The sequence below is a fragment of the Telmatherina bonti genome (assembly GCF_933228915.1).
Source record: "Telmatherina bonti genome assembly, chromosome: 23".
Lineage (NCBI taxonomy): Eukaryota > Metazoa > Chordata > Actinopteri > Atheriniformes > Telmatherinidae > Telmatherina > Telmatherina bonti.
In genome coordinates this window covers 25,263,484-25,288,137 of record NC_136632.1, presented here as the reverse complement: position 1 = coordinate 25,288,137, position 24,654 = coordinate 25,263,484, and the positions used below count along the sequence as shown (strand labels likewise).

Here is a 24,654-nt window from a genome sequence, read left to right as displayed (position 1 = left end):
ATGGATGATGGATGGATGATGGATGGATGGATGGATAGATGGATGGATCGATGGATAGATGGATGGATGATGGATTGATGGATGGATGGATGAAGGATTGATGATGGATGGATGGATGGATTGATGGATGGATGATGGATGGATGGATGAAGGATTGATGGATGGATGATGGATGGATGATGGATGGATGGATGGATAGATGGATGGATCGATGGATAGATGGATGGATGATGGATTGATGGATGGATGGATAGATGGATGGATGGATGGATGGATGGATGGATAGATGGATGGATGATGGATGGATAAATTTTATAGATAGATAAATGGACAGACACTTGATAAACCTCCCAAGAGAAATTCAAATTGACAAAAAATATGAAATTAGGTAATAAAAAGAAAACCACACAAGATTCAAAGATACGAGGCAAAAATATGTAAAAAATAATAAAAAATACAATAATAAAATAAGCCAGCAGACAGTACAGTCTGTCATAAAGTGTGTGTGTGTGTGTGTGTGTGTGTGTGTGTGTGTGTGTGTGTGTGTGTGTGTGTGTGTGTGTGTGTGTGTATGGAAATGTTTGAGTGATTGATCATAATACCCAAACTATTCATTTATGGTGTGATTGAGGTTTTTTATGATGGACTTTGAGTGCTCTCATATCGTGGCTTACAGGCTGTTAGAGCTGTTTTACTCCAACACCGTAACGATCTGATCACATCGTTAGTCTGATCAGATCAAATATGCAAAGGTTTTATTATAATTTCACTGGACTTTTAAATCCCTTTAACTCAGAAAAACTACTGAATAGTGAGGTGTCGTCTGCATATCGGATTATTTCATGTTATTCTATTGACTGAATATTTTGTTTGTTTTTTTTGCTTCAGAAACTCACAGGATTGGTCAGATGAATGACAACACCTGGTTGCTGGGCAACATCAACCAAACAGGCTACTTCCGTGTGAACTACGACCTCCAGAACTGGAAACTGCTGATTCAGCAGCTCCACACCAATCCCCAGGTAGATCTGTCTCTGCCCGTCTGCGTCCGTTTCTTTCCTCGCCTCGTCTGTCGGACGTTTTTCACACTTCCTGTGTTTCTTTCTGCCTCTTAGATCATCTCTGTAGGAAACAGGGCAGGACTTATTGATGATGCCTTCAACCTGGCCAGGTGAGTAAGTCTCCTCTGAACCAACGTTGGGATTCAGAGAAAAGCCTATATTTAGGTTGATTGATCTTATTGCTGCCCTCAGAGTAAAATTTTGAAAAGGGTTAATATATGTCATCATCTCTACATGCTGCTTTTGTATTTTCTTTCTTTTTTCACTTCTTGGTATGGCATCTGAGCATCCGCTGTGTAAACCTTAGAATATGAGCTTGTTTAAGGCCAAGTTTTATATGTCGTTCTGCATATACGCATTAACATCCCACATGAGGCTTCGGAAGGAGCTTTAGCAGCAGTCGATGGCACAGCTGCAGTGATACGTGCAGCATGGTGGCTGAAGGATTAGCACCGCTGCCTGGTAGCTGAAGGTCTTTCAGAAACCTGAATCCTTCTGTTCCCCTTTGGCCTGGATTATCCTCCTCAGTTCAAAACAAGGTGTGTAAATATTTATTGTGAGATGCCTGCGACCTTCTTTAAATGCACCACCGCGGGAAAAAATACACTGTTTCTGATTCAGTGCTTTACTTCTGCTGGTTTACTTCCATGTAGTACACAGTGTACATATATTTATATGTACACAAACTAGTTACAGAACAGTACAGTTTGATAAACTGCAACTTTAACTTAAATATATATTTATTTAATTAATTTGTCCATAGATAGGAGCATTCCTGGTCTTTAGTTTACTTTGTGGTGTGGTTTTCCGAGGTCTTCCTAAGTCCAGGTGTCTGTTTTAAACATGGCGTCATGACGCTTTCTTCTGCTGTGCTTCCTGGGTACTATAAGTTATGATCACCAACAGGACTATCTGTCTGCTGACGTTCCCCACTTAGATCAACATCTCAGAATCTTTTCCCAAAAATTTCCCATAATCCAGATGTTAAAAAAACTAAGTTTGTTGACCTTTCAGTCACACATTGAAAGGTTTTTATGATCGCCTCGTGGATTTTGGAGCCATGAACCATCTTAGCTTGGAAGCAGAATTTGATATTCTTTTATACTCGATCCTGGCACCCTCACCACTCACCAGTTTATTTGTGTTAATGTTAGATAAATATGTCATCATTTTATTCTGTTTTTTTTTTTTTTCATATTTGCTAAATGTAATGATGTTGGTTTGATAGGACACTTTCCATCATTTTTCTGTTATTCTTTCTTTCTTTAAAGTTTAAAAAAAAAAAACATTTGATTTTGTGTTTTTCAGTTCTTGCATTAATGGCTGTTTTCTAGATTTTTCTTTGCACGTTGTATCAGTGTTAATAGAAACATAAACATCTGAAAGAAGATTGGAGAATAAAGAGAAACTGTAACAGTTTTGTCATTTTATTCTTTTTTTCAACTTTTAATAAGTAGTAACTTGATATATTTTCACCATAATCTGATCTGAACAGCTAATTAAGTAGTTTTAGGTGGAATATAAGTGAGCTGACACTTTAAAAGTGAAACTGACTCCTTTTCTTTACTCTTCATGTGGTTTTTTTGTACAAAATCTCCGTTTGTAGGCTTCCTGCAGCTGCCAGAGACGGATAGTGCTGCAGAGAGTTCAGCATTTCTCTGTGAAATGTGGAGCAGCAGAAGCACAAGGAATGAAAACACGCCGCTGTAAATGGAGGAAATATTAAAATCACTGTGTCGTGCATGTGATTCTGGGCCTCCTGGTGTTTAAGGGATGGCTCTGAAGCGGGTCAAGGCTCGGGGTGAATTCACTCCCAGAATCTCATCTGCTCGCTGAGCGTTCCTCGCCTTCGCATGGCAGCGGATTTGCCAGACAACCTGAGCCGGTCGGGAAGTCTGACGACTGAGTGACGGGTTTGACGGCGGCGGCAGACGGAGCAGGCGGCGTGCCGGCTCGTTTCTCACCGGGATGTGTTCAGCCTGGAGCTCTGTGAGCACTGGAACCAAAATCCAGTGTGACACCAGCTCTATAACTCAATCTACCCCCGTCTCTGTTTCCCTTTCCTCCGTCTTCCCTCTCACTCAGCCATCTGCACTCTGTCATGTTGAATGAGCAACAGCCAGAGACAACCGTGCAGTCTTCCCCAGAGTGTGTGTGTGTGTGTGTGTGTGCGTGTGTGTGTGTGTGTGTGTGTGTGTGTGTGTGTGTGTGTGTGTTAGATCAGCAGGTTTCCATCTGTACAGAAGCAGAAACTACAGATCCATTAATATGCGCTCTGACAGCAGATGAAACTCTCACCTCAGCCAGGATCTGTTGCTATGGTAACACTGATCCCCGTTACATTCAGCAGAACAAAGATGGGGATGTTTTTAAAGTCATTTAAATAAATAAACTGTTTTCTGAATTCGATGAATTTTTTTCTGACATTTTTGAGGTAGAGTCTTTGAAGGACGGGTATTTATTGGGAATGTCCAAAGCCGGTCCTGGAGACGCGTCTTTTAACACAGCCCATCAGCCCAGGAGGTTCTGCTCAATAACTGGTTAATGTGGGTCAGCTGTTGGAGCAGGGAAACGTGGAGAACCTGCAGGACTGTGGCCCTCAAACTGGTCCAATCGATTCTATTTTAAATACGACACTGTTGACCAGCAAAAGTAAAAACTCATAACAACGCGATGATAAAAATATTAAAACATAAACAGTAAATGTAAACATTTAGTTTTTATAATAACGACGGCCGTCCAAAGTGCTGAACTATAACAATGAAAAAGGAAATAAAACACTAAAACTTTATGATATAATATAAATATAATGTATTAAGTGAAGTCTGAACTCAGTGCTGCCCTCTAGTGGATGGACTGACTTAACTGAGGCGTGGCTTAATGATGTGTGACAACGTTTTAAACGGACGTCTTTATTTATGTACGTAACGGCGCAGACATGACCTTATATTCACAACGAGGGAATTTTTTGTAAATTATTTCCAGGAATGAAAATAATGAACGGATTTTTAAGGGTTTACAGTGATTCTTGTGCAGCACGGATGACTGAGGCTCCGTTCAGACGGCAGGGCTCGCTGCTCATATCGGATGTTTTTGTGAAATCCAAATTTTTTGAAAGTCCGTTCACATTTCAAATGTGACTTGTATGTGATTTCCTGTATGAACGTCATGCGCACCAGAAGCGTCCCGCATGCGTAGAAGACACGGTGACGTGCACTGAGCATGCGTGTGACGTCTTTGTGTTTGCAGAAGTAAATATGGACGGCAACAGAGCATTTGCTATTTTAAACATTTTGTCCAACTGTAGCCACGACATTGTGAATGGGTTTGTTTTAAGGAGACGTTTACGAAAGAGGAAAGTAAAAGTTTTGGTCTTTGTGGAGCTGTAGCAGCAACAACTGTAGAGAGAAACGTTTGGGTACGAAGTCGCAATCAGGATCGGTGGGAGAGTGATGTGAGCGCATTTACCGATGAAGAGTTCATAAACAACAAACGCAGAATAACGACATTTGTCGCGTGTCGGATTAATGCGACCTGACCTGTTCAGACTGTAGTTGGCAAAAGATCAGATACATATCGGATTTAGGACCACATACCCAAGTGGCCTGGGTCGCACTAGAAAATATCCGATCTGTGTCGTTCAGACTAATAAGAAAAGATCGGTTACATGTCGCATCGGGGCTCAAACACCGGATTGAAGTCACTTCCGCCTGTAGTGTGAACGTAGCCTGATTTGGAATATTCTTCAAGTTTAATGAAATTTATCTGAGGCACATTAATAATCTTGTATAAGAGGATCCACATCTGTTCGACTGGGACATGTCAGCCAGCTGTTACCAGATCTCCCAGATGTGCATCTAGAACCGCTGATGAACGCAGATGTGAGACTGAAAATGACTTACGGTGATGATTAAAACAACATTATCGGTCTGAACTGTTGGGGGGGGGGATTAGACTCTGCTCTCAGCGTGTCCTCGCCATGACTCACATCGCCGCCAATCTTCTTCTGATCATGGATGAAAACATCCATGTGGAGAGACCCCCCCCCCCCCCCCCCCCCCCCCCCCCCTCCCCCATCATCTGTCTTCCTCCCTGGTGATGGGGGAGGAAGACTTCTTCCTGTCTTATCTCCCTCACACCATCCACATTGTTCTGTCCAATCACAGAACTGCTTCTGACAGGTGTCTTTATTCATGTGTGGACTGTTGTCCTCTGATAACGTGACCTTGTTTCTGCTCTCATGCCACCGAACTTCAGACCTTTTCTCCTCATAGGAGGTCGTCCCACTGAGAATGAGGCACCTTAGTGTTTGCTAACCGTTTTGAGCAATGAAATGTAAAAATGCATCCCAACAACGGTTGGCAGATTGAAGAAAAGTTGTGGTTTTTCTTTGTTTTTTAAAAAAAAAAATCATACTGATGCACGATTTTTATTCCATTTTATTGTTCATGCACATTTTTACCACCAAGTTCCCCAAGAGGACAACCTGACTCCACAAACAGTGTGAATACAGTCCCCAAGACCTGATCATTACCGTGGTAACAAGTGCATGTTCATAGAAATGTAAAATGTAACAACATAGAGATTGTCTGAAAGACCAAAGAAGGATTTTTAAAATCCACTTGTAGACTTGTGATACTAGATCTGTCCCCCTGGCTCACGGCCTTTCTGGTTTAGCTCACAGGACTTTGATTAAAGATGTTTTCGCCACTTTCGGGCAGTTCAGGAGAGTATTTATATATATAAACCATTATTTAACCAGGTAAAATCACCTGAGAAGAACTTTTCATATACCTGGATGACCTGGCCAGAGGTCCCAGACAGACCAGACCAAACGAGGCCAGATAAGAACACGGAAAAGGAAACGATGCAGACAAATCAAGTCTCATTGGTCCAATGAGGAAAAATCGATGCAGATAAACTCTTGTGACTGTCCGTACGATGAGCGAGGGGTGTATGCAGGTTACCATCACCATGATTTAATTATCCCTCCACTTAATACTCATTACCTGGGCTAGTATCCGCCGGGAACCCCCCCCCCCATGCGGACTGTCCCAGATGAATCTTTGCTCTCAGCGCAGCAAACTGCTGGTGTTTCATCGATCGCAGGACTGATTACTGTTGTTGTGAGTTCAGTGGTTTTATTAGAGCTCGGATTGATGACAAGAAAATGAAATTAAAGACCAGATAAACTCATCGGGGGGGGCAAATAAATCCCCCGTCCTTCCACTGGCTGATTAATTTTCCCCCATGTCAAGTGAAAAGATGGCGATGGGCTTCATGCTGGTCCGGCTGCAGACCAGCAGCGACCGCTTTCTTTAGAAAGATGTTATTTCAGCATTTCTGCTCGCTGGATTTATTACCGTCTGAAAAGTATTTAATCTCAGGATTAATTTCACTTCCACTGATTCCCCGTCCGCTCACGCTTCGATTGACTGAAACCAGAGCGATCCACACGGCAATAAAGGCCAATTGGAGGCCGGCTGTGTGTGTGTGTGTGTGTGTGTGTGTGTGTGTGTGTGAGAGAGAGGCTAGTCCAGCAGTAATAAATGGCTGTGTCTCTTTGACTGTGCGCTTTAACAGTGATGGATGTCGCCTGTGTTAGCTGGTGTGTGTGTGATCACAGCAGCTTCTTGTTGGCTCTCCACTGAGCCTTGCTAATGGCTAATGGACAAACAATTAACTCGCCCTTAACGATGTTAAAGAGTGAATGAGCTCATTAGGGCAACAACGCCGGAGACATACACACACAGACACACACTCGGAAGGAAAACTGACCATTTCTGTGTGAGTGACATGAGTCCGGCTGGTGTGTTTGAACGATTTGGACAAAAGACACTAAAAACATGTAATTTTCTGCTTTTCTTCCATTGCGGTCGGAGGGTTTGTTCTGAGATATTAAAAGATCATTAAATTCTCATTACGGTTTGTGAAGCACTTTAGTTCAAGTTGATTGTCAAAACAAACAAATGAGAAGGAAACAAGAGAATTAACTGTGGAACGCAGTAAATAAGAGTAAACAGACTGTAAACAGTAAAACCTGGAAACGGTGAGAGTCCAGAGAGTCCGGCGCTGCGGAAAGCGTCCGCAGGGACGGGGTTCAGATCCGTTAAACAAGATCAAACCAGTTTTATTTCAACTTTACTGGTAAAAGGAAAACATAAACTGTCAGTATAAAGAAAGATTCATTGGTTCCATAATAAAGTTATTCATCCAGTAAGGCGGTTTGTAAAGTTTCTGGCTGTGTTGGGATGAGTGGGCTTCAGCCTGAATAAACGTGCCAACGTGTCGGACCGCTGAACAACCAGGAGAGCAGAATTAAACGGGTTTATTTACCCCAGAAGAGCCCAGACAGCAGAGGAAATAAATGTTTGGTTTTCCACTGCTGCCGACAGTTTCATTAGGAGATCTCCACGGTAACAGATGGTCTTTTAATGCACCCAAACATTAATATAAGAACACCTGCCTGATTTTCCCTTCATGGACCAGCCAAACACATCTCTTCCCTTTCCTCTGGTTGTTATAATCCTGCAGCTCATTAACAGTTTCTTTTCCTGCTAAATCTATCCTGGAAAAGGTGACAAATACAGACAAACCTGATGAGAAAAGAGATTTTCTGCCTTTTTGACACCAGAATATCTCCTTCCAGCCCGTACCAGGCTGAGGATTAGAGAGAGGAGATGTGAATCAGGGTTGGTGGAGGCGTCCAGGAGGCATCATATTAGATTCCAACAGAGACCAGTCACACATCGCAGCAAAGATAAAGGCAGGTGAGGGATGGAGGGGAAACAGCAGTGGTGTCAAGGTGTAGAGCATGATGGAAACTTCTAAAATCTGCAGGACAAGGCCGTCTGAGGTCCAGGATCCCTGGTGAAGTTGATCTGGAGACTGCATTCCTGCATTTATATATATATATATATATATATATATATATATATATATATATATATATATATATATATATATATATATATATATATATATATATATATATATAAAATTCTTGTGGCTGCTGGCAGGAATAATCTTCTCTGCCTTTGTTATGTTACCGGCCTGAAGAAGCCTCTGTCTGAACAGTGTTTCCTTGCTGCGCTTTGCAGTGGACGTGTCTCCACATGTCCAGCAGTTTGCAGCGGACTTGTCTCCACATGTCCGGCAGTTTGCAGCGGACTTGTCTCCACATGTCCGGCAGTTTGCAGTGGACGTGTCTCCACATGTCCGGCAGTTTGCAGCGGACGTGTCTCCACATGTCCGGCAGTTTGCAGCGGACTTGTCTCCACATGTCCGGCAGTTTGCAGTGGACGTGTCTCCACATGTCCGGCAGTTTGCAGCGGACTTGTCTCCACATGTCCTGCAGTTTGCAGCGGACTTGTCCCCACATGTCCGGCAGTTTGCAGCGGACTTGTCTCCACATGTCCGGCAGTTTGCAGTGGACGTGTCCCCACATGTCCGGCAGTTTGCAGCGGACGTGTCCCCACATGTCCGGCAGTTTGCAGTGGACGTGTCTCCACATGTCCGGCAGTTTGCAGTGGACGTGTCTCCACATGTCCGGCAGTTTGCAGCGGCAGTTTGCAGCGGACGTGTCTCCACATGTCCAGCAGTTTGCAGCGGACTTGTCTCCACATGTCCGGCAGTTTGCAGTGGACGTGTCTCCACATGTCCTGCAGTTTGCAGTGGACGTGTCTCCACATTTCCTGCAGTTTGCAGCGGACTTGTCCCCACATGTCCGGCAGTTTGCAGTGGACGTGTCTCCACATGTCCGGCAGTTTGCAGCGGACTTGTCTCCACATGTCCGGCAGTTTGCAGTGGACGTGTCTCCACATGTCCGGCAGTTTGCAGCGGCAGTTTGCAGCGGACGTGTCTCCACATGTCCAGCAGTTTGCAGCGGACTTGTCTCCACATGTCCGGCAGTTTGCAGTGGACGTGTCTCCACATGTCCTGCAGTTTGCAGTGGACGTGTCTCCACATTTCCTGCAGTTTGCAGCGGACTTGTCTCCACATGTCCGGCAGTTTGCAGCGGACGTGTCTCCACATGTCCGGCAGTTTGCAGTGGACTTGTCCCCACATGTCCGGCAGTTTGCAGCGGACGTGTCTCCACATGTCCTGCAGTTTGCAGCGGACGTGTCCCCACATGTCCGGCAGTTTGCAGCGGACGTGTCTCCACATGTCCTGCAGTTTGCAGCGGACTTGTCCCCACATGTCCGGCAGTTTGCAGCGGACGTGTCTCCACATGTCCAGCAGTTTGCAGCGGACTTGTCTCCACATGTCCGGCAGTTTGCAGTGGACGTGTCTCCACATGTCCAGCAGTTTGCAGCGGACTTGTCTCCACATGTCCGGCAGTTTGCAGTGGACGTGTCTCCACATGTCCAGCAGTTTGCTGCGGACTTGTCCCCACATGTCCGGCAGTTTGCAGTGGACGTGTCTCCACATGTCCTGCAGTTTGCAGTGGACGTGTCTCCACATGTCCAGCAGTTTGCAGTGGATGTGTCTCCACATGTCCAGCAGTTTGCAGCGGACTTGTCTCCACATGTCCGGCAGTTTGCAGCGGACTTGTCTCCACATGTCCGGCAGTTTGCAGTGGACGTGTCTCCACATGTCCTGCAGTTTGCAGTGGACGTGTCTCCACATGTCCAGCAGTTTGCAGTGGACGTGTCTCCACATGTCCAGCAGTTTGCAGTGGATGTGTCTCCACATGTCCGGCAGTTTGCAGCGGACGTGTCTCCACATGTCCTGCAGTTTGCAGTGGACTTGTCTCCACATGTCCAGCAGTTTGCAGTGGATGTGTCTCCACATGTCCAGCAGTTTGCAGCGGACTTGTCTCCACATGTCCAGCAGTTTGCAGTGGACGTGTCTCCACATGTCTGGCAGTTTGCAGCGGACGTGTCTCCACATGTCCGGCAGTTTGCAGCAGACTTGTCTCCACATGTCCAGCAGTTTGCAGCGGACGTGTCTCCACATGTCCTGCAGTTTGCAGCAGACTTGTCTCCACATGTCCGGCAGTTTGCAGCGGACGTGTCTCCACATGTCCGGCAGTTTGCAGCGGACGTGTCTCCACATGTCCGGCAGTTTGCAGTGGACTTGTCTCCACATGTCCGGCAGTTTGCAGCGGACTTGTCTCCACATGTCCGGCAGTTTGCAGCGGACGTGTCTCCACATGTCCTGCAGTTTGCAGTGGACTTGTCTCCACATGTCCAGCAGTTTGCAGTGGATGTGTCTCCACATGTCCAGCAGTTTGCAGCGGACTTGTCTCCACATGTCCAGCAGTTTGCAGTGGACGTGTCTCCACATGTCCGGCAGTTTGCAGCGGACGTGTCTCCACATGTCCGGCAGTTTGCAGCAGACTTGTCTCCACATGTCCAGCAGTTTGCAGCGGACGTGTCTCCAAATGTCCGGCAGTTTGCAGCGGACGTGTCTCCACATGTCCGGCAGTTTGCAGCGGACGTGTCTCCACATGTCCTGCAGTTTGCAGTGGACGTGTCTCCACATGTCCAGCAGTTTGCAGCGGACGTGTCTCCACATGTCCGGCAGTTTGCAGCGGACGTGTCTCCACATGTCCGGCAGTTTGCAGCAGACTTGTCCCCACATGTCCGGCAGTTTGCAGCGGACGTGTCTCCACATGTCCGGCAGTTTGCAGCAGACTTGTCTCCACATGTCCGGCAGTTTGCAGCGGACGTGTCTCCACATGTCCTGCAGTTTGCAGCGGACGTGTCTCCACATGTCCGGCAGTTTGCAGCGGACGTGTCTCCACATGTCCGGCAGTTTGCAGGGGACGTGTCTCCACATGTCCGGCAGTTTGCAGCGGACGTGTCTCCACATGTCCGGCAGTTTGCAGCGGACGTGTCTCCACATGTCCGGCAGTTTGCAGCGGACGTGTCTCCACATGTCCGGCAGTTTGCAGCGGACGTGCCTCCACATGTCCGGCAGTTTGCAGCGGACGTGCCTCCACATGTCCGGCAGTTTGCAGCGGACGTGTCTCCACATGTCCGGCAGTTTGCAGCGGACGTGTCTCCACATGTCCGGCAGTTTGCAGCGGACGTGTCTCCACATGTCCGGCAGTTTGCAGCGGACGTGTCTCCACATGTCCGGCAGTTTGCAGCGGACGTGTCTCCACATGTCCGGCAGTTTGCAGCGGACGTGTCTCCACATGTCCGGCAGTTTGCAGCGGACGTGTCTCCACATGTCCGGCAGTTTGCAGCGGACGTGTCTCCACATGTCCGGCAGTTTGCAGCGGACTTGTCTCCACATGTCCAGCAGTTTGCAGCGGACGTGTCTCCACATGTCCGGCAGTTTGCAGCGGACGTGTCTCCACATGTCCGGCAGTTTGCAGCGGACGTGTCTCCACATGTCCAGCAGTTTGCAGTGGACGTGCCTCCACATGTCCAGCAGTTTGCAGTGGACTTGTCCCCACATGTCCGGCAGTTTGCCGCGGACGTGTCCCCACATGTCCGGCAGTTTGCCGCGGACGTGTCCCCACATGTCCGGCAGTTTGCAGCGGACGTGTCCCCACATGTCCGGCAGTTTGCCGCGGACGTGTCCCCACATGTCCGGCAGTTTGCAGCGGACGTGTCCCCACATGTCCGGCAGTTTGCAGCGGACGTGTCCCCACATGTCCGGCAGTTTGCAGCGGACGTGTCCCCACATGTCCGGCAGTTTGCAGCGGACGTGTCCCCACATGTCCGGCAGTTTGCCGCGGACGTGTCCCCACATGTCCGGCAGTTTGCAGCGGACGTGTCTCCACATGTCCGGCAGTTTGCAGCGGACGTGTCTCCACATGTCCGGCAGTTTGCAGCGGACGTGTCCCCACATGTCCAGCAGGTGATGATGAAAAGCTGGACATGCCGCTGCAGGTGAACATGTGGATCCGATGTGAAGCTTTCAAACTTGAACATTTTTGCTGGCTTAGCATAAAGCAGTGATTACGGCCCCACCCCCCCTCCCTCTTCCTTGCCCACCTCAATCCCACAAGCTGCTCAGGAACACGTCAGGAAACATGGCTGAGCTCTGAATGTGTTTATCAGGACTCCAACCCCCCCCCTTCCAGTCGAGTAACCGCGCCACATGCCGGATCCTTTGGATGGAAAAGCCTGAAAACGCGGCACATTTGTGCATCATGCAGGATTCTAACAGAACCTGGAAGTAGTTCAGAAGAAATACCTTCGTCTTCTGTTGCAGAGATAATGATTCACATGCAGACGGCGCAGCTGAGGTGTGATGCATGTGTACAGCCCGACTGATGATGGATGATGTTTGATAAAATGGAAAATGCTGAGGGACAAATATGGAGGAGAAAACGGATAAATGGTTGCCATGGTTACTGTCATTTCTTCCCATCCCGTCATGTAAAGTCCCATAAGTGTTTGGGAGTGCTGTAAACAGGAAACGTCTGCAGGCTGGATGGATTATGGTAATGTGTAGGAGGCCAGGTGCATGCTGGGAATGGAAATGATCGGCGGCTGGTCGGATATGAGGCAGATTATGGAAACATGACGGTCTGGAAGTGAGCGTTTCCTCTGCTGCTCGGAGACTTGGAGTCTAATCTGAAACACGGTAACTTCATAAGGAAGTTTGTCGATGTGGTTTTCACCTCCTCGGACGGGAAGCTCGTCAGTAAACGTTCCTCCGCAGCGCCTCCCATCCATCATTTCCATCCTGCTAAACATCAATAATCAGAAAAAAGCTAATATAACCTCCCTGAGCTGCCTCCGTCCTCGACCACACCGCCTCATTAATATTCATGAGCTCTGGGTGGGACTGAAGGTCGGCGCAGGAAGCAGGTGAGCCTCCCCCACCTCCAGAAAAAAAGAAAAACATCATGAATGTTAATGGATGCACAAAGGAAGCTTGTTAATATTCATGAGACTGTGGATGTAACTCAGCTACTAAATAGCCTCTGTGGCATTTAGAGGCCAAGTTTCTTTTAACGCCTTCCTGCCGAGATGGAGGGGGGGGCTCATTCCTGAGGGATCAGAATCACATCTACATCCGAATATTGACTTTGTGGCCCTGAATGCAGCTCTTGTGTGGGTCCACAGTAAAAGTTTGAGAAAAACACACACAGAATGTTAAGAAAACGTGAAGAAAAACCACTTATGTTTTGCTTATTTTTGGCTTCTGCAGGAATTTCGGTTTGATCTGGGATGCTAACGTGTCCCACAGAGCCCCCGCAGACTCGACTGTCTTGGGTTTTTTTGGACTTATGATCAGCATTTACTTGCAATATCGTGTAATTCAGAGCAGGTTAAACACCAGTCAGCTTGTCTGTTCGCCATCAGGTCGTTTGTTTCCTACGATACAATCATCAACTTTATGGGTCAATCAGACTGTTGACATTAGAGCTGAAGCTCTGGCTAAAGAGCAGCCAAAAGTGTGAGCACTGATCTTTGTATGGACTGACAGATATGTCATGTTGTTTTTTTCTTATTTCTATGCTATTTTATGATGTATTTTTCATTAACCTTGTGTTTTTACTGCACTAACACCTTAAGAAGCCTAACCAGGGACGGGACCGTAAACTAGCCTGCGGCTATAAGCCTTATGTACACAGCATCGGCCACCTAGGTGGTCATGTATTCTTGTACATCCCAAAGCGAACTCATCCTGCCAAATAAACAAAAAAAATAAAAATAAGTCTGTTCACCACGCAGGACGAGTAAATCGGGAAACCTGCTTAAAGAAGAAGCATTTCAGTTGACGTGTTTGTGTTGCATGTTGTGTGAAAATATCAACAATCCTGACTATGAATAATTTAATTTCTATTAATCGTGTTGCCAAAAGTCGTAAGATCACCTGCCTTCCTATCTGCCGCGTTTCAGTTGTCGCTCTTCAGAGCCGCACCACTTCCGTCTTCTCATGCGTTTCTGATCAGATCTGGTGTTGCAGAGGACGTAGCAGCCTCGTCTTTACGGAACAATGCTGAATAAACCCAGTGGTTCCATGAGCCCATCAGAACCAGACGTCCTGACAAATCGATACATACTTCACTAAGTCTCCATTCCATGACCCTGCAGGTTCTACGCCTCCAGAAAGCCGAGATTCTGCATTTCATTCCAGGCTACAGACAGTCAGACGTGTAGAGTGTTGAGGCCATACTGGACTCCAGTAGCACAGGATGCTGTGTTTCAGGACCATTTCTGTTGCAGAGGATCCAGTAAAGGTGGTCCAGTGAAACAGTTGGTCCACAACAAGTCTTTTATCTGAAAATTGCAGTTTAAGGCAAAAAAAAGCAGGATTTTAAGATTAAAACTGTAAGAAAGTTTGTCTAAGACGGATGGGGAACCTCGGCCCTCGTCCTGACAGTTTTGCACATCTCCTTGTTGAATCAAAAGGAGTCACTGTGCACACCTTGATATGCTGTTGGATCCATTTGGCTAGAATCAGGTGTGCTGGAGCAGGAATACATGGAAAATATTATATTTCCAAATAATTCTAGTAAATTTCTGCAGCTGTTGTCGTGGTCTTTTTCTTCAGCACAGTCGTTTCCGTCTCCAGCTGTTTTTCCACTTTGTCCTCATCGTCATGGAATGATGCAACAAATGGTGATACCTCAAACATTTCTGTCTTTTTCCAGGGCGGGGTACCTCCCACAAGGCGTTCCCTTGCAGCTGATTGGATATTTACCGGAGGAGACATCCTTCCTGCCGTGGCACGCTGCCAGCCGAGCGCTCTACCAGCTAGATAAACTGCTGGACCGCACAGACGAATACAGGCTGTTCAGTGTAAACAACCAATCCATCACAATCTCAATCAATAACGGCTTCGTGTTAGCTGAATAAAACGTCTCTTCGGCGGTGACAGCTGGGTGTTAATGAAGCCCTCAGTAACTCCTGTGTCCTGGTGTTTACAGGACTACGTGCTGAAGCAAGTCGCGTCACGGTACCATCAGATGGGCTGGCCAACCAATGGCCCCGGATCGGAGGGCAATATTCTGCAGGCGTCCTACCAGACTGAGTATAAAGCACACACACACACACACACTGAAACACATTGTTTGTAATAACACACGAGCTCACATCCAGAACAATCAGAAGACGATAACTCTCCCTTTTAACAGCTGTTCATTCACTGAAACAATCCCATTTCAAGCGAAAGTTCTGCGTTTCTGTAGCTTATCTGTCTCATTTTCCTTCCTGTCACGCTCTCAAAGAGATGAGATTTATTTTCTTCAGCTGCTGAGACAGACTGAATAATGTTTGACAGATATTTGGCTCCCTGACTGTCTCTACAGATATACGTTGGATTCCCATCTTACTCAAAGTCAGATGGAAATCTTACTCTTCTTTGTTGAGGATAGATTAAATGTGCTTAGCGGAGCTTAGCTCAATGGAAGGAGGCAGAATAAAACCCATCTCTAGCTCCATCGATAAGGAAAAATGTGCCTTATCACATTTAGTTCAGTTTACATTGTTGGCAAAGCAACCAAAGCCTAATCCCATTTCCTTCCCCTTCATTCTCGTTCCCGTAGCATGGGAAGGCGTTTTTATTTGGAGATCCTGGAGTATTGGTCATTACCTCATCCCAGTGCTTCTCAGTGCTATATGATCACTGCTGAGAATATAAAAAGATGTCTTTAAAAACAGGGGAGTCTAGGACCAAGTCGGGTTCTGGGATTGTCTCACATCCAACGTCTTGTTTGCTCATTAGTTGTTTTTGGTACGCAGACTGACGAAGTCTTCTCTCCTTTGTGTCTCTGTAGAGAGCTGCAGAGGGAACTCATCATGTTGGCTTGTAGCTTCGGCAACAAACAGTGCCACCGTCAGGCGGTCGCCTACATCTCTGACTGGATCTCCAGCAACAAGAACAGGTAGAAAACACACAGACGCTGTCGGCACGGGACGGTTTGGTCGGGGAAATCCTGACCTCTGCTGCCCTGTACCTTTACACGGTGGGTGGTGTTTCGGCCGGACGGTGACAGATGTGTCAGCTAGCTTAATGTCAGAGCTGGACCCACCTTCCTTAAATCATAATGAAACAGAAGAAATGAATGACGAGGATGGTGGACGTCCAGTTTGTTTACTTTCTTCTTGTTTTGTGGCTTGAAGAACCCAAAATCCACCATGTGTTTAAACATGGCGCTGTTGTTGTTGAGTCGCACAGGAAGTGAGGACTCTTTCCACCAATCAGTGGACTCCAGTGTGTCAATCTCCACCCTTTTTGGCCGACTGGTAAGACTGGGACCCCAACAGGAGGATCTTTATAATGGTTTGAGTCTGAAATGGAAACACAATTGAGGAATGTGCCTTTAGACATTTTAGAGGATTTAGAGGATTCAGCCACACGATGATCGCTGACGTATGCATGGTGTCTTTATTTCAGATGAGCAAACATAGCAGTTGTGCAGAGGTTGAAGCATTGGTTGTGATATTGATGTCTAGATTATTCCTCACAGTCCTCCCCTGAAAGTGATGAAGTATTTCTGATGTGTCCAAAAGCCTTGAGAGATCCAGAAAAAAGCCCGCTTTTCATGTACATTCCGGTCGTTGTAAACGCCGATGGTACCAGTAGACAGTAGCAAGATGGCTGAGTATGTTGCTAAACATGTGACTCTGGGAATCAGGAGAAGTCAGATGAAACTGAAATGGATGCTTTGAGTGTTTGTTCACGCTGATGCAGACCTAATTTTTCGATGCAGCATGATGACACTATTACAAGTGAATTTGCCCGGGGCAGCACAAATTGATGCAGACGTATCTCTGAGGTGGAATGGAATTAAATTGAGTGAAAAATGAACACTTATCTCAAGGTTTCAATGAAAGTGCCTCACATGAGGCGCAGTGGGCTTCTGACAGAGGCTGAGCTCAACTCTAACACTCCGGTGAAATAATTGTTTGGGCAGCTGCCAGGTGGCTTATCAAAGTACTCATTCGCACAGTTTCTATTTCTTTACAAGGTTTAAACTCCTCGTGCCTTAAAAACCATTGGTAAAAGCAGGAGTCAAAGTATTTAAACTAATACTTAAGTCATATGTTGTCAGAGGTTATGAATCTTTAGGATGAATCTCTGCTCTGATGGTGTTCAGCGGTTGGTACGTATGGACGAAGGACAACACAATGTTCCTGAGAGAAGCAACAAGGGAAAAATAGAAATAGAAATTTCTTCCAACTATATGTTGGGACCATAGACTGAAAATAAAAGGATAGGCAGAGCCACCATGACATCACGCGTAGGTTTCTGAAGAGCTGAATTGAAGCTCGGTGGGCGGTTCCTACCATCACCATCTTGGCAGGGGCATGCGCGTCGTCTCACCTGAAAAATACAAATATAGGCAAAGAGGTGGAGCTGAGAGGGGGGCTGTGAGCGTCATGGTGGATGATTGACATCAAGTGAACCCCAAGCTTTCCGTAGCTAAGAGCTAACCGAGCTAACCCAAAGCTAACTAGAGCTAACCAGCTAACGGAGGTAAGCGGGCTAAAGCTAAGTCACATTGTTAACCGGCTAAAAACCGCGGTTGTTCTGCATCCTTCTTACTTGAAGCGGGAGATCGGGTACCTGTCAATCAAAAGGACACGCCCCTAAATATGCCAAACTTTGAGATTAAATTACTTTAAATGGGCGAGTTAGAAAAAAAATCATTCCCCCCACAGTTGTCATGAAGGTAAACCTGACCTATTAAACCTAAAATGGATTTTTGAACCAGGCTGTAAACATGTTTATTCCTGCTGTAAACATGTTTATCTCTGCTGTAAACATGTTTATTTCTGCTGTGAAGTTGGTCTTTTTAACATGGGAGTCTATGGGGATTTGCTCTGTTTTGCAGCCCCTAGTGGATGAAGGGGGAACTGCAGTTTTTATGCACTTCCAAATAGGCTTCACTTTTAACTGCCGGAGGTTGCCGCTTAGTTGGGAAATTACATGAGAGATAATGCAGCATTGGGGAAAAAGCTAACATTACAATATAAAACATGTAGTTTGTATTTTCTGTGCCTGGTTAGACTTAACAGACACAAATAAAAACACATCAGCAAGCTATTAACCAGTACTTTATTGACTCCTTGGAACTCAGGGATGACAGACTCGTGTTTGTTTGTCGCTGATTTCATCTGAGATCTCAAAAGTTCCCAGACTGTGAGATAATTATGAGAAAGACAACATGCTGGTTCCTGCACAGGGCTGCTGCGAGGCATTATGATACCCTCAGCACAGCTTTATGGTGCCCCAGGCCGCTACATGCAGTGCGCGATGCTTGTGGGGGGAGTTTCAGCTTTTCTTCTCTTCCAAAAGTAAACATTTTTTAATATTCCATCTGAAGCAAAACACAAAGTTATGGCCAATTAAATTGAGCTTTTTCAATATATTACAAAGAAGCCACTTCAGTGACTGTTTTTGTTTTATTAATTTTTTTTTTCAAGCTTTTCTTTTGTTTTCCCACCACAGAGTTTTTGTAGCACTACAGTTAATCAGAAGCAGCTGGCAACACCACGTTGTGCTATGAGCCGTGTCATACAAAGCGGTGTAAAAGTCTATTTCTGCTCCCTTGTGTACGTCAAATGTTGGGTCTGTTTCAGCCCTCACAAATCCATGCGTCTCCACCTTGGTTATTAAGTCAGTTTATCTACTAGAGGGCAGTGCGGAGTTCTGACATCAGTTTCAGACAGCAGCTGGTGGCGGTAATGTGAGGTAGCTTGCACCCACTCAACAAGCCCGACACTCTCGTATTGTTTTCTTTCCCAACATAAAGTGACCTGACATCTCCACAGTTGTTCTCCTCGTCATCTTCTTGTTCCTCTTCTTCTGTGGTTTGTTCCTTTCACTGGTTGCATGTTTGCTATACCGCTCAACAGAGATAATCACGATTAAACACAACGATGCAACTCCTCCCATAACAACCAGACAAGATTCCCGTTAAGTCGATCAGGCGAAGGTTGTGGTAAACCTTGCCCTCTTGTGGACTGAATGTGTACTGCATGAGGTAAATATTCTTTCAGATCTTCTTCAGAGAAAAGTCGAAGTTAAATCTAATAACATGTTTACATAGATGCGTGTTTAAAAACACATTTCTCTTCAAACTGAACGTGTAAACACAACAAGCAGCACAGCGGCTGCGGTCCAACCATCCTCTACCATCTCTCAACATCAATCTCATTAATACCACTTGTCTTTCTTTGCCTTTCTTCTTGCCTGAAACCATGTTTTTGTCTTGCATTACTTCCTCGTTGGCTCGCCTCTGATATGCAAAAACAGCCAAACAGACTTCAAACTAAATGAACTAAAAACAGATGTCGGTGATGTTTGAGCGACAGCATCAAGCTCTTGACAGGAGGTTGGCGTGGATGAGAAAAACCAGACAAAAGACTGAATGAGACTGTTTCACTGTCTATCCAGCGCGAGTTATTAGTGGATGTTTAGCAAGATCAAAGCATGTCCTCATGAACATATAACACATCGCTCACCTCACCAAGCATTTCCACTGCAGCTTCTCCAATTATTTGTTTTCCTACGGGGGCGTTTCAACCAAAGAGTTTCTAGTTGCTCACTTACAAGTCACTTTTAATAGAAGCATCTGCTTAGAAGAGTGAATGTAGATATGCTGCTCTACAAGTCACCACAGGAACCTTTTCTGCAGAACATTCTGCTGCTGGATTCCCAGAGTTTCCTTCTTGGACCATGGAACTACATGAACATCATGCCTCTCATTGTTTGTCTGGTATTTTGTTGAACAACTTTAAGAAAGACTAACAAATGATCCAGAAAAGATGGGTGGCAGCAGGTCTGACAGAGGGATGAATCCTCAGTGCAAAGACCTCAACTCAAAACACTTCCAGAGCAGTTAGCTGAAGACTTGCCGTATTTTAGCTTCGGTTCTTACAGCAGCGGAGAAAATAAGGACTAAAATAGTCGATGAACAGGATCTGAAAGAGAAGAAAGAGGAACAACAAACAAATCCTGAACCAGGATGCATCTGGACCTCCAGTTCATCCATCTACGGTCAGCTGAAGCCTCATCAGAAACGGTCTCCATGGAAACGTGGCTGTCCATAAGGAAGGTGTGTCACCAGAAGAAGATTGAAATTAACCAAGGCTACATGCCTGTTTTACCTCATTTGTGACTCATATTGGATTTATAATCAGTGTGAACAGCACAGATCTGTTTTTATTTGGACCACTTCCATGTGGTCTGAAACCTGTAACATGTCCGATCTGTGTTGAAGTGAGCAAAGTCAAAACTGTAATGGTGCCTTTTATCCGAATGACATCAGAGAAGTGAGACAAAGTCTCACCGGTGGAAGACGAACACATCGAACCGTTTTAGTCATCAGTCGGGTGGAAATCTGTTGGTTGTGAATGTGCACCTGCTTCATGTGAATCATCTATATTTCCCTCCAAGAACCCTCTGAACTGAGTGACATCATGTTTCCTCTGCGTGTGCGCGTCGCTTCAGGACCACGGACCGTTCACGCTGAAATGTGACGAAACGCGTTAGAAACCCGATAAAAACCAGACCTGATTGGGACCAGCAGTGTGAAGAAAAGACTGAAAGTCAGTGGCAACAGGTCTGACGGAGGGATGGATCCTCTCCAGAACCTGGATTTTAACTTTGCTGAAGCAGAAGGACTTTGGAAAGTCCTTTAAGAGGTCTGGAGAAATATTCTTTTAGACCATGTAAAGAACCCATTTCTGCATAAAACACTGTATTGAAACATGTGAAACAACAATTTCCTCGTTTTCGGGCAAAGTTACGAGGTTTACGACTTCTCCACACAGCTATAAACCTGTTCCAATAAACAGCAAAGCTGGAATCACCAACGTGTAGAGCACGATGTGGGGACTGGAAAGTGGATCTGCCCACGCAGCGAGTGGCGAGTTGAGCCGACGACCACGTGGCCACCAGTCTCCTGTCATCCTCACCGTTACAGTGTTTCCTTTTGAAACTCGAGAAGCAGTTTGGAAGTGGTTTGTTCACAGCAGTGGAAAAGTGCCAGAAAGTCCACATTCCTGCAGGATTCGTCTCCAGAGGTGACTTTTTAATGCTGCTCTCTGCAGCGATTGGAATCCCATCTGGAGATCATACGGATGGATTTTCCAGCCCAAGCCCACAGATTACAAACCTTCTTATTATCAGAGTGCGAGTGTAATTAGTCGAACCAGGGGAGAGCTCATCTCACCCGGACTTCCCAGATCCACAAAGGAAGATGGCACTTCGTTACTCTGCATCTACGTATCCCTGTTTGCATCCTGAGCATCAAGCTGCAGTTTCAGCCTCCTGTGAAATGTGACAAACTCGATAAGCCGCAGATCTGAGAGAGCTGAGTCACACGTGCATGTGAAATGCAGATCACCTGCTGCAATAAGCCCGAGCAGGACTGGGAGTGTCTCATTACTGCAGACAGCGGCCATTATTTCAGCTCCCACATCCTTCTGGAATATTAATGACGCTCCCGTGGGACTTTATTGTAAATGTAACATCTAAATGGCTTTTTATTAAAGTGTCTGTTTTTACAGATCTCTGTAGGAGATGGATTAAGCTTGTAGGAGGTTCAGGGGCATCAGAGAACTTCTTATTCCCAATTAAGCATCTTTTCTGTCTCTCTTCCATTCAGTATGTCACCAGCAGTGTGTGTGTGTGTTCGATTGAGTGCAATTTGTAAGCCGAATATTCAACTTTGGCTTTCAGCAGCCTGGAAACGAGTCAACCTTCAGCTTCGGTTCAGACTGAAATAAAAAGCCACAAAGGTTTTTATCTACATTTAAAGCAGGGGGGGGGGGGTTGCTGTCTGGTAGACCTGGGCTGGCTTGGGTGAGGAAGAGCGCTGATGGCCCTGGGGGGTGCTGGGCGGTGATCATGGGGGGGCCTTGATCGGGATCTACCTACCCTCTGCCCCCCCGGGGCGTCCCACAGGGGGTGTGTTAGGAAGGTGTGATGAGTGTGTGTGTGTGTGTGTGTGTGTGTGTAGAGGGGTGGGGTATGGGATGTGATGGGTGTGTGTATGATGGAGTGTGCTTGTGTATTAGGAGTGTGAGGATGGATGGAAGGGGGGCTAGGGAGTGTGTATGTGTGTAGAGTGGAGTATGTGATGGGGGGTGTGGGTGTATAGAGGTGGAGGGATGGGGTTGGAGGTGTGGGCATGTAAAGGGGACAGTGTATGAGTGGAGGTGGGGTGGGGTGTGTGTGAAGGGGACTGTGTAGGGGGTGTGTGATGAGGAGTGTGATGGGGAGATGTTATGCGGTGTGTGTGTGTGTATATGGGGGAGTAGGTGGGGGGGCAGAGGGGGCGGGGGAGTGTGAGATGGAGTGTGTGTAAGTGACGGGGTAGATGGTGTGTGTGTGTGTGTGTGTGTGTGTGGTTGGAGGGGAGGGGGGTCTTGATGCCCGGGGAGCGTGGCTGGTGCACTGGGGTGGTCTGGGTGGGCTGGGCCCTCTGCCTGCAGGGGTGGGGGGTTGCCTTCAGGCTCTTGGGGCTCTGGGGCCCACGCTCTGCCCTGGGTGGCTCTGGTTGCCCCCCCCCGCCACTTCCTGGGTGGGTGCATGGCTGGCTCTGGAGCGGTGTGGTTGAGGTCTGTGCTTGGGGACGGCTGCCCGGGTCTCGGGGTCCCCCTGGCCTTCCTCTTGCCTTTGTGTGGGCGGGGTCACATGATCACTCTTCTCTGAACACGTTCCACTCTGTATGTTCTGCATGTGACACAGTCACTGAGTAGCCTGCAGGTTCATTTACTAACAACGGCTGGTTTTCTTTTTTTTCCCATCATGGCTAACTTAGCATCCATCCTGCATCCTACCTGACCTGTTAGCTCTCTCCAGCCAGCAGAAGACCATCTCACAATGACTCTTATTTTCTCTCTTTCTCTCTTTTAACCTTCTTGCGTTTCTTTGCTGAATCAGCGACGTTGTGTTCAAAACAGCCAGTTCTTTATTTTACTGCGAAGCGAAGCGTCACATCCCGAGTGTAAAAGCTGTGTCGGTTTCTCAGCCTCAGGACGCTGCTGGGCAGCAGCGGCTCCAGAAATGTGGAACTGTTTAAGCACTCCTATCATCTCCTTCTGATTTGAACCCAACACAAGCTGCATGTCTGCACAGCTGGATACATGCAGATGACTGATTTCAGCCATTTGGTTCAGTTCTGTTGGAGAAGATCTAAATGCATCTAAATGTTACCGGGTGGAAGATCTCAAGGACTGAACCTGGACACCCCTGATCTAGAACCGCGAGGAAACACTCCCCACTTGGGACAAATAAGCTAAACATAGTGTCTGGTCTGTCACTGTTAATTGCTGTTGTTATTGACTCTTTTGCTGATCGATTACCAGTCCTCACATTAGTCTGCTTGATTCAGTGCCATCAGTGTGTCGTCGGGTTTTTGTTTTGTTTTCTTTATTTTTAATTTAAATCCATTCCAATCCCAACTCTCTGACATGAAATGAGCCCTGATTGGTGGGAGCATCTTCCTGAAACTCTGGTGGAGGATTGTGAAGGCATCAAACCGTATTCATGTGTTTGAACTATGAAGCCAAAAGCAGTCTGTCAGATCAATGTGCATGACATGTTCAGGAAGTTTGAATTTCGCTGTGGTTCACCTTGTTGATGCAGTGATGCACCTCCCAGCTCTTACTGGGAGGATACTCTCAGCTGTCACATGACCCAGTTTGCAGGGGTGGGGGGTGTTCTTGAAGGACAACAAGCTTTTCTCTAGTTGCATTCATCCTACAGCGAGGAGTGGAGCTTATTGGCCAGCCAGAGGTTTAATGAAAATGCTCTATCATGTTGTAAATCCTCAGTTTGCTGTGTTGTGGTTGATTCCAGTGGAAAGAGCTTCTTCTGCCATGGAGGAGATAAAATAAAATCTACAGAAGCTGCTCTGAAGTTCAGCTGTCGGACGATGAAACAAGGTGGATTACCTGCAGTGGAAGTGAAGCAAAGGCACCACAATGTTCTCGTGCAAGAAGAGTTACATGGTGGTTCCAACCCAGTCTGACCAGTCTGACCCAGTGGGCAAAACCCGCTCATTTACAAATCAGCCCTCCCATTCAGAAACTCGCCTTTTTATTTTAATTTGTAAACAATTTAACAACATTTTCATTTATTTATCATTTTAGTAACAAAACTAAATCATCTGAATTATAATCTGCTTCTGTTTGTGCTGTTCTGGATCTGAGAAAACTGAATCCATCAAAGGTAAACAGCTAACGCCAACCAGTAGGGCTGTGACGATATGCTTGTGTTCGGATTCAGTTCGAAGTTTTTTGGTGCCGATTAGATTTAAATTGCAGTTCTCACAATTTTTCAATCAAACTGATTTTTTTAGATTAAAAACAAAAATATGTATAAAACTTTTTTTTGCTCATCTTTTTTCTTGGATTTCAATTTGGAAAATAAACAAAGTAGTCAGACCATCATTCTGCTGCTATAACGCCCAAGAAGACAAGTTAAAAGATCACTCAAAACAATAAAAATGACTAAAATTTCATCATGGATTATTTGAAAATAGATTTTTTTTTTTTTTAAATCTATTTTAAAATTGTGAAGCAAAAAAATCCCAATTTTTGATTTTTGGATTCTGTTTTCTCACCCCTACCAACCAGCACACAGCGGTTAGCTGCAACACCAGACTATAAACTGAAAGTTACTGGTGCTTCAGCACATAGATGCTTTTTTTACCGCTTGA

The 24,654-nt window shown here is 46.1% G+C and overlaps 1 protein-coding gene across 1 annotated transcript in view; it reads left to right on the top strand.

Moving 5' to 3' along the window:
* Positions 1-24,654, top strand: part of LOC306773307 (thyrotropin-releasing hormone-degrading ectoenzyme-like) — a gene marked incomplete at both ends in the record, with an annotated part of 278,364 nt that overhangs the window by 233,050 nt on the left and 20,660 nt on the right. Inside the window, 5 exons of the mRNA XM_079263095.1 lie at positions 889-1,022; positions 1,116-1,171; positions 14,629-14,776; positions 14,905-15,008; positions 15,754-15,861. Of these exons, the coding sequence (XP_079119221.1) occupies positions 889-1,022; positions 1,116-1,171; positions 14,629-14,776; positions 14,905-15,008; positions 15,754-15,861 (550 nt within the window). The remainder of the gene's footprint in view (positions 1-888; positions 1,023-1,115; positions 1,172-14,628; positions 14,777-14,904; positions 15,009-15,753; positions 15,862-24,654) is intronic.